This window comes from Diospyros lotus, chromosome 3 (genome assembly GCF_014633365.1).
Source record: "Diospyros lotus cultivar Yz01 chromosome 3, ASM1463336v1, whole genome shotgun sequence".
Classification (NCBI taxonomy): Eukaryota; Viridiplantae; Streptophyta; class Magnoliopsida; order Ericales; family Ebenaceae; genus Diospyros; species Diospyros lotus.
This window is the reverse complement of record NC_068340.1, coordinates 27755326-27765723: the sequence shown is the minus strand read 5'-3', so window position 1 is coordinate 27765723 and position 10398 is coordinate 27755326. Positions and strand designations below refer to the sequence as shown.

At 34.7% G+C, this 10398-nt stretch overlaps 1 protein-coding gene and 1 non-coding gene across 2 annotated transcripts; one reads left to right on the top strand and one right to left on the bottom strand.

Moving 5' to 3' along the window:
- The first annotated feature begins 252 nt into the window (after window positions 1–252).
- LOC127797394 (UDP-D-apiose/UDP-D-xylose synthase 2-like) lies at window positions 253–4231 on the top strand. Its single transcript, XM_052330255.1, has 9 exons — window positions 253–528; window positions 956–1048; window positions 1223–1330; window positions 2768–2882; window positions 2968–3101; window positions 3201–3302; window positions 3381–3473; window positions 3551–3686; window positions 3772–4231. Exons 1-9 carry the CDS (start codon window positions 253–255, stop codon window positions 3882–3884), a joined length of 1170 nt encoding a protein of 389 aa, XP_052186215.1. The 3' UTR covers window positions 3885–4231.
- Window positions 4232–4421: 190 nt separating this feature from the next.
- On the bottom strand, window positions 4422–4494 carry TRNAR-UCU (transfer RNA arginine (anticodon UCU)). The gene has a single exon. It is a non-coding gene; the product is annotated as a tRNA-Arg (tRNA).
- Between the last annotated feature and the right edge of the window lie 5904 nt (window positions 4495–10398).

Here is a 10398-nt window from a genome sequence, read left to right as displayed (position 1 = left end):
AATTAAAAAAATTTATCAATGAGTTATTATGGATGACTTGAATAGTGACAAGTGCAAACAAAAAATAATCGACAGCGGATGTAGCAGAGCCACAGACGTTGGGACTCTCCTCGCCTCTCCTCTCCTCCCTCCCTTTCCGTGCTTTAAATATCCCCAGACGAGACGACGCCAGTTTGATATTCTAGAGACGACGGAGAGAGAGGCGATAGATTTTGAAAGAGAAAGCGCGCATTTGTAGAGAGAGAGAGAGGCATGGCGTCGGTGGCTAACAGAGTAGATCTGGACGGAAACCCTATCAAGCCGATCACGATATGCATGATTGGGGCGGGGGGATTCATTGGCTCGCACCTCTGCGAGAAGCTGATGGCGGAGACGCCTCACACGGTGCTCGCCGTCGACGTCTACAGCGACAAGATCCAGCACCTTCTTGAAGCGCCATCCCTCCCCTGGGCCGGTCGTATCCATTTCCACCGCCTCAACATCAAGAATGACTCCAGGCTCGAAGGGCTCATCAAGATGGCAGATCTCGTATTATTCTCTCTCCCCTTCACTGTCTCCAACTCTGCACGCGTTCTAATTCTGGATTCCCCGTTCAAATGGTTTTGGATGTCTGTGGAACTTGAATGCACGTTTAAATTCTGTGCTTCTCGATCGGCATCCCTTAAATTAAGCTCGGTTCTTTTTTCGTTTTTTTCAACTTTCCCCAAATGTATACACTTTCTTGATGTTCCTTCTTTTTTTCTTTTTCGATACTTCTTGTGATTTTAGGTCTATGTGGATCTATGTGCATTGAAACTCGAAGCGCACATGATTTCTTGAACTTTTTTGCCTTTCAATCACGCTATTTACGTTTCACGCATTGCTATTTCTGTTAGCAAGCGGTTTGGTGCCAATTAGCTCATACGCGCTGCATGCACACAATTCATGCTCGTTGTTGATCCTTTTTGTCATGTAGACCATAAATCTTGCGGCGATCTGTACTCCAGCGGATTACAACACACGTCCTCTTGATACGATTTACAGCAATTTCATCGATGCGCTTCCAGTGGTATGCTTTTTAGATTCTGATTGCTGGTGTTGAATTTGAATGGAGTTCAAGTTTTTGATGTCAATTGCGGTGGTTATTGACGTCTTTTCTGTCAATTACTCAATGTTACGAAGTTAAGGATTTCTTGCTGTGATTGGTTGAAGTTGACGCGGGTTTTGGCTGTTTGCTGTTTAGGTTAAGTACTGTTCAGAAAATAACAAGCGTCTCATTCATTTCTCTACATGTGAAGTCTATGGGAAAACAATTGGAAGCTTTCTTCCTAAAGATCACCCTCTGCGGCAGGTGAGGCTTCATTTTCTCTTCCCGTTTCCCACTCACCGAATTATTCTCATATGAAAACTTCAGGAGTGATTATTAAATTGGTTTACATAGATTTTCATCTAAAATACGGTACTTAGCTAAAGAGTTGACAAATTAAATATTGCTGTAACTAATGAGTTTTACTTTGAGAGTACAATAGCATAGGACGTAGACAAGAATGTGCTTTATTTTTTTATATGCATAAAAGTGTTGATTGTATTTGTTTTAGGTTAATGGGGATTGTATCACTTCTAAACAGTCAGATGAAAAGAGAAGTTTGGTGCTGGAGATTATTACCCCTTAAATTAAAATTTATGTGATAGATGATTAAATCTTTGAACCGTAAAAAGTGTGTAATATCGAGATTATTACCCCTTAAATTAAAATTTATGTGATAGATGATTAAATCTTTGAACCGTGAAAAGTATGTAATATGATGGTTCAAAAACAAAATTTGTGGCTTGATGGTAGCCCAAGTGGTTAATGGCAGGTGGTATTATTCTCAAGGTCAAGTGTTTGAATTTTGGGGTGCCTCTTTCACTACCTCTCGTGGCTTGGTGGTGCCCTGGCCATATGGTCCATGAGTTAAATGGGATGGGGGCATATGATGTTACTAAGGAGGACTTAGTGTAGGGGGTTTGACTTGGGAGCAATGGATGGTCACGTGTCCAATCCATGGGTTTAATGGGGTGGGCGCTTATGATGGTACCAAAGAGGCCCTAGAAGGGGTTTTACTCAAAAGTAGAATAAATTCTTGTGTAAGTGGACACACGGGCAATCGCAGGGGGTACTTTCCCTCTCAGGCAACAATCGAATTGCCTCACCAGGTTAACCATACTCTTGGGGGTTTTTCCTTTATTGAGCAAAAGAACAAAAACAAAATTTGCTCATCTAACTGAGTTGGTGTAAAATTGAAATGCAAATGAAACTACTTGCTCAAATATTATAATCATAGGGCCCTCTTACGGTGCTTGCATTTAAATATTTTGATCAGCATACAGTGCTTAACCTTTTTGTGTCTCCGTATTGCTTGGCTGATGTGATCTTCATGTCAATATCATTAACATGCTAATGGTCTTTTACTTGTGGTTCCCGCTGGAATTTCATCACCTTTTATCTCTTTTATGAAATTTGTTTTAGATGATCATTAACTAGTTATATATATTGTTTTTATGAAAACATGGCCTAGTTATAGGTTAATGTAAGATTTATGTTTGGACCAAGGCAGCATTCCTGACATTGATGTTACATGTGTAAATAGCTATCCCAATTGATTTTTTGTTTCTTGTTCCAATATTTGTAGTTTTAGGATGATGATAACTTGTAACTTGTATCAAAATCGGCATCATTTCAGTGTTTTCTAACATAGTTCATGCAACCGGGTGGAAGTTCTGAATATGTGTTGCTGTGATGGATTAGGACCCTGCTTATTATGTTCTTAAAGAGGATGCTTCCCCCTGCATTTTTGGCCCCATTGAGAAGCAGAGGTGGTCCTATGCTTGTGCAAAGCAATTGATAGAGAGGCTGATTTATGGCAAGTTCACTGTTAAGCTGCACTGGCTGCTTGCAAGCCTTTCATAGTGTACTATTCTTATTTTCTTATATTTTGTTGCTCACAGCTGAGGGTGCGGAAAATGGACTTGAATTCACAATTGTGAGACCTTTCAATTGGATTGGTCCCAGGATGGACTTCATTCCTGGCATTGATGGTCCCAGTGAGGGGGTTCCAAGAGTTTTGGCATGCTTTAGTAATGTATATATTTGAATTCCTCCCAAAAGAATTTGAAACTAGATTTTGTGTTTCTGTAGTTTTTTTTATACTTTGTGCTCATCTTGCTCTTTTCTGCTTCAGAATCTTCTTAGAGGTGAGCCCCTCAAGCTTGTGGATGGTGGCCAATCACAGAGAACCTTTGTTTTTATCAAGGATGCTATTGAAGCAGTCCTGTTGATGATTGTACGTGTATTTTCCTTCCAATTTTGGTTGTCTTGATTGATCCAAGAAATAGTATTTGATTGGTGATGTTGCTCACAGGAAAATCCGGCCAGGGCCAATGGTCACATATTCAATGTGGGCAACCCTAACAATGAGGTCACCGTGCGGCAGCTTGCTGAAATGATGACCAAGGTGAATGAGACTCATTTTTCATCTTGGCGGTTTTTTTTCGGCATTAGTTTTCTCAGTATTATTCTTTCTTGAGACAGGTTTATTCTAAGGTGAGCGGAGAACCTCCTCTGGAATCACCCACCATTGACGTAAGCTCTAAGGAATTCTATGGAGAAGGTTACGATGACAGTGACAAGAGGATTCCTGATATGACCATAATCAATAAACAACTTGGTATGCACTGCTGCCACTCGCTTATAGTCATTATTTCAAGGGTCATAATAGTCTGACAGAAGGGTTGGCTTTGTTCAAATACCAGGTTGGAATCCCAAAACATCTATTTGGGACTTGCTTGAATCCACCCTTACCTATCAGCATCAGACATATGCGGAGGCCATAAAGAATGTCACCTCAAAACCAGTTGCAAACTAGGGGATGAAACTTTACTAGTCTGCAGACTCTGCACCATCAACCATGGCGTATTGATGTTGTGCTCAACCCCATTAATCATGTATGCGACACTCTTTTTCCATATTTCTCGTGTTGCTGCTCAATGGTTACATAGCACCCCGTAATTTGTATTTCTAATACTTCCAGAAGTCTGTAGATTCTATTAGCGAGTATATTTTGAAATCTTGTGTTAGGGGTCTCCTTTTCCCTATGATACGTTGGGGGCGGGGGGCGGGGATTTTGCTTCTCCTTTGAAAGGAGCATGTTGTACCATTTGATTTTGTCCCATTGAGTATCCTTCCTTACATAAGATTTAAGTTATTTCTTTACATGATTAATGGGCTATGGATTACAATTTAGTATCTTCTTATTTTGATCAAATATACCACGCACGACTCATGGTTTATAATAGAAATTATATTAACATAACAAATCTTCTTAATTATGGTGGATTTTACCTTGCAAAACAGGAAAGTTATTATAAAGGACAATAGGAACGTACGCACACTCACACGGGCGCACGCCCGGTGGGACTCGAACCCACAATCGCCTGATTAGAAGTCAGACGCCTTATCCATTAGGCCACGGGCGCCCTCATTCATAACGTATTTGATATTTAAAATAAGATTGTTTGGAAATTTAGATATATAATCAATTCAAATCATAATCAAAATTAGAAACGCAATCTAATTAAATTTGAGTGTTTTGGGTAAATAGTTAAAATTTTGAATTGAGTCTAAAAATGGGTAAAATTAAACGTGATAAACGGTCTGTAAAATTAAATTAATTTACTAAATCTAAAATTAAGATTTATAAAACTTAATTCATATAAATTCCGGAAAAAAACAACTAGTTGGAAAATGTTAATAGATTTGGTTAAATAGAAGTTAAAAAAAGAAATAATTTTGGAGAATAGGTTTTATATTAATGGAGAGAGGAGGAGCAGGACTGGGAGGGAGGACACCGATATGGGAACCTTCCTGTCCAAAGGAAATTGACCTTCTTGTAATTAATTTTTCTTGGCTGTTTAGAATAATGAATTGTCAAATTTTTAGAATTAATATTGTGATTCAGCTCAATAAAATTAAAACTCAATATTTGTTACCCAAGAAGATCAATTACAAATGTGAAATTGGATCGTACAGCATACTATTATTCCGGCAGCAAAGCAAGAAATTACTGTTGGAAGGTGGTTCAAAGATTTCATACTCAATAGATCATTCAGATCACATAACGTGCATATTATAAAGAAAAATATGAACTGGAGACGACGGGCTTGCCTTTTGGCATCGGCAATGCAACAGTGCAATGTGCTTTGTTCATCTTATTACGCCTTGAAAAGAATCTAGATAAAGTTCTTTCTTCAATTGCATCAAGTCACAAGTTAACGCTCTATGAAGCACTGAAACTCCAAAATAGATCTTGTATCCATAAGGTAACTAGCTACTTCAAAATACGCTTACTCAATGGGTAGTTGGGCGTGCAATAGATCTTGCATCTATAATGTAACATCTCGCATCAAGCGATAAGAATCAGAATAACTTATCTTGATGGGTTTACACGAACTTTTTAGGGGATCACTTATTCTTGAATTTCCCTAACTCAAGCATACTTAACTTAAGAATTCTCTATCTACATTCATCCTAAAAGGTATCCAGCTAGTGTTGTTTCATTCCTTACCTATTCTCGATATATACTACCATTCTCTAGGGTCTTGGGGTATTACATTCTCCCCCCTTGAGCACATGACGTCCTCGTCATGATACCTTACAATCGGTCCCAGATCTCCCCTTTTGTATGACCGATGTGGGATTCGCCTAAGATGCCTACACGCATCCCCTAAAGACTCGGCATCCTCGCTGAAGTTTGCCCCACCACCGCGCTCAGAGGCTCGAGGGTCGGCTCTGATACCACTTGTAATATTCCACATCAAGCGATAGAAATGACCGGAACAACTTACCCTGATGGACCTACGCGAACTTCCTAAGGAATCACCCATTCTTAAATTTTCTCAGGTCAAGCACGCTTAACCCAGGAGTTCTTTGTCTACATTCAACCCAAAAAATATTCAACTGATGTTATTTCTTTTCTTACTTATTTTTAATATATACTATTCTTTTTTAAATTCTTTAAGTACTAGAGATAAGTTAACTATCTACTGAAAAAGATGCCTATTCAATGGTAGTTGGGCATGCTAAATGACTCGAGCGCACCATGGTGACAACTCATTGAACGCATTTATGTATCAGACGACTAACACTTGGATTAACTAATAACAACACTTGTTCGGAAGTTAAGACTTTTTACTTCGTTTTTGTGCTTTTTGATGTAATTGGATATTGATTAGCACTTTGTCTAATTTTTTACCCATAATTAACTAACAAATGAATTTTTTGTATGCTTATACTTGAAGTATAATGGTATCTGATTTGTGAAATGGGTTTACTTCGGGTATTTGAATTGAATTATTGCTCATTTTTTCAGTTTATTTGCTTGTATATTTTCTCTAATAGTCACAGTAGAGTTTCTCCTTAGGTCATGGGGAGCCTAATCTTTGAGGACGCTCTTTACATGTCTCTATTTATGTTTCACATCCTTATTTTATTTATTTTTATTTTTATTTTTGTCTTGTATCCTTATTTTCTACAAATATGCTAAATCAATACTCAAATTCAATTTAAATTAAATATGCTAAAACAATACACCAATCATCCAAACATGCTAAAAAAATACAAATAAAAAAAACATAAATAAGAAAAAATACAAATACAATTGAAATAAAAAAAATGCAATTGAAACTCAGTCATCATCCAATCTCCACCATGACTGACTTGAAACCTTATTTTGATCCAATCTTTGCCATGACCGACCGACCGACCGGATTTATCCAACAACCACAATTGAAATTGAAAAATGCAGTTGCAAAAATCAAAGACATATCGTGTATGTTTTTCTTCTTCGGTGGTGGGCGATGGCAACTCTTTGTCTTCTCCAGTCGTGGGCAATGGAGATATCTCTGGCCAACGACAAATCGGCCGTAACGTGCTTCAACGGAGATGACGACGCCTCTTCGTCTTCTCTAATGAAGGTTTGTGCTTCGACGGTAATGATGACAATATTTCTTCTTTAGTGGTGGTCGTTGTGTGAAGGGATGGTGAGGACTAGGGTGGACGACTGACTAACCTAAAGAGGTGAGGAATTTGATGCTCGTTATTTAAATGGCGAGCAATTTGGAGGATGGTAAGCTGCATAGCTAGGAGTCTCCTTCCTAAAAAATTGGCTTAGCTAGAGGAATTTGACTGTGTTGGAGACGAGCTGAAGAGAAAATAATCATTGAAGAAAAGTAACTGAATTTTTTCTTTAAGGGGAAAGAAAGATTAAGCTTTATACTATCCCAAAGCTACAACACATTTAATGGCCAGCCTATTCTTTAAAAATATTTTAAGAAAGGCAAAGGGCACCATAATTTTCAGGAATGAATCATAAATTGCCCCTTTCCTCCAAATAATGGGCAGGGTGGGTCTATACCAAGGCCATAAATAAAATTTACCGGATAAAGTATATCAAGAAAATAAATTGTATTCACTATGCCATATTTACAAGTGTTTCTAAATTTATCATTCTCTGCTTATCTGGTCTTTGTATACATGAATGTAAAGCTGCTTCCACAACTTGGAAGAGTACTCCGTATAATAAAATGTTCCAATGGCATATTTAACATCAAATTCTAGGATAAATTCAGTTTATTACCTCAAGGAACCCGTAGCCATACCTTTATGACACATTGACGTGCCCAGACTCCAACTAGACAAACAACAACATTGGCATGAGATATAACATTATTTTAGGGCATTAGTGATTGCTTCAATATTTTGTAAGGTAGTTTTTGTTAAAATAAATAAGATAAAATTATATTAAAATATTTTTTTTATAAGGTTTAAATTTATCTGAAAAGTTCAAAATAAGAAATCGCATGATTTTTTTCCAGATAAATTTAATAAATACAATAAAAAATATTTTTATTCAAAATTATTTTTATATCTAACTTTTTCAATCTATATCTTCATTAACAAATACTATCTAACTGAGTAATGATATTCAAATTATATTTAGTGTGATTGATTTAACAAGTAATATTACGAATGAAATTAAACTATACGATAACAAATTTAACAAGTGTATGGTGAGCAATGAGTAACTACTACTTATTCAAGATCAATTTTGATAAGCAATTATGTGTGTGGAGAGTCATTTCCAACTATGTGTGTGGAGTACGTAGCAGATAAAGTTTAAGATAAGGTATATTTGTTTTGTAACACGATGAAAGTGACTTTATTGAACATAAATGTTTGAGATTGTTGGAACATATAAGACAAAGATCAATAAATGTACGTATGATAAGGGTTGATAGGTGCCCTTAGGGCATAGCTTTGTTGGCAAAGGAATAATCTCTTGGGGTAATATTTTTTGGCCTCTTAGGTTTCGTGTTTGAGGCTTGATCAGGAGAGAAAGTTCAGCAATCATGAATAATCTTGAAAAATTAAAAAATGCTTATCGCATTCACGTTTATAGTTGTGCTAGAGATCGAAGTTGGCTGCTGGGTCTTTTGATTTGTATCTCCTGCTGATATCGTGGGGTCGAACAGTGGAGGCACTCGTGATGGTGCGTTAACAAAAAAAAAAATAGTTGATAGGATAGAAAAAAAAAAATATTTGTACAAAATAAGTAGAAAAGGATAAAAAAAAAAGACATGATATATAATTCTTGAAAATGACATGAAATATAATGACTTCATAGAACATATGACCTTGGATAAAGTTGGTTGATAAATTAAAATTCACTTGGCCTCACGCAGTGGGATTTGGATGTAGTACTTCAGTATGTGTAAAAATTAGTTTAATCAAAAAGTCAAATCTATTAAAATGGTAAAACATAAAATTACCCAAATTTTAAAATTATTATTAGTGAAAAATACAATTTTAATTTTACTTAATAAGAAATTATTGTTGCTTCTATTCCATAAACCGTGTTATATATTTTTTAATTATTTTCAATCATCATTTGTTCAAATTCATGACACCATTTGGTCATGGGGTATGCAAAAGGAAAAAAAGGGGCAAAAAGGCCAAAAAGGAGTAGAGGAAAAAGGAAAAGGATGTCAAAGAAACAGATTCATCTTGAAGAATTTTAATCTTCATGCATTTCCATTGCTCCCTAGGTTATAGGGAAGAACTGATATGTTTAAATTTAACAACACCACTGATGCTCTTTTGGGATTAGAAAGTCACGAAAATAATTTTCTTACGAAATAAAGATAAGATTGCATATAAAAATTATTTTTTTCCCAACACTTTTTTTTATAGAAAATTATGCCAACTGCTATTTATAGAAAATTACCCTAAATTATAACTTTGCTCATCCATTCCCTTGAGTGTTGAGTCATTTCCCTCGAGTTTGTTGAGTCATTTAGGCTGCGTTCTTTTTGTTGTTTTTAAGTTATTTTTAGTTTTTAATTTTCTAAAATAATGAAAATGCATTCTTTTTGTTGTTTTTAAAAATACATTTTTAAAAATAAAAAAAATTATAAAGAAAACTTAAAATAACAAAAAGTTATTTTGAGTGTTTTCATCCAAAAAAAACTTTAAACTCAAAACACATTTATTTATTTATTTATTCATATTTTATTATTATAATGAAAAAAATATTACAAAATTCATTCATTTTAAAAAATATATATATTTTAATCATATATTAACATTAAATATTTTAAATTTACTGAATAATCAAATTTATTGAATAAAATATTATTAAAAAATTATTTTCAAAATTTTAAAAAGAACGCGTTCTCTAATTTTTTGTTTTGAGAAATAATTTTTTAAAATGATAAAGAGAACGCGTTTTTAATTTTCTAAAAACAGACTACCAAAATAAAAAACTGAAAATGAATTCAAAACTCAAAATTGAAAATTGAAAAGCAAAGAGAACCCACCCCAATGTTTATGCCACAAATTTGTTAAGGCAATCCTTCACTTTTACTTTTTTAAAATAAGAATATTTTAATATAATATTGGAATATTTTTCAAATCAAAAAAATAAAATAATTAAGATAAGACTGAAAAATATTTCAAGATTTTTTATCAAACTGTTTGTTAAATATTTTGGAATACACTGAAGGACAAATGCATTATTTTTTCTTATCTATAAGGTCTAAAATAAATTGATCTAGAAAATCCAAAATAAAAAGTCACGTGACTTTTTTTTTAGATAAATTTAATAAATATAATAAAAAATACTTTATCAAGAATGTTTTTCGTATCTCATTTTTTTTATCTATATTTTAGTTAACAAACACTACTTTAGTGAAAAAAATTACATGAATATTCAAAACGTGATGGTAACGAACTGGTTTACTTTATACTTATCTATATTTCATTTATTAACTTGGTTAGTTACCTATGTGTTTGTTCTATTATTTTTATAGCCTTGGTGTGTGTGC

Coding starts and splice junctions, on each gene's coding strand:
- LOC127797394 (XM_052330255.1), top strand. CDS start 253: ATGGCGTCGGTGGCTAACAGAGTAGATCTGGACGGAAACCCTATCAAG. Junction 1,331..2,767: donor AAGATCACCCTCTGCGGCAG/GTGAGGCTTCAT, acceptor GTGATGGATTAG/GACCCTGCTTATTATGTTCT. Junction 3,687..3,771: donor CATAATCAATAAACAACTTG/GTATGCACTGCT, acceptor TTCAAATACCAG/GTTGGAATCCCAAAACATCT.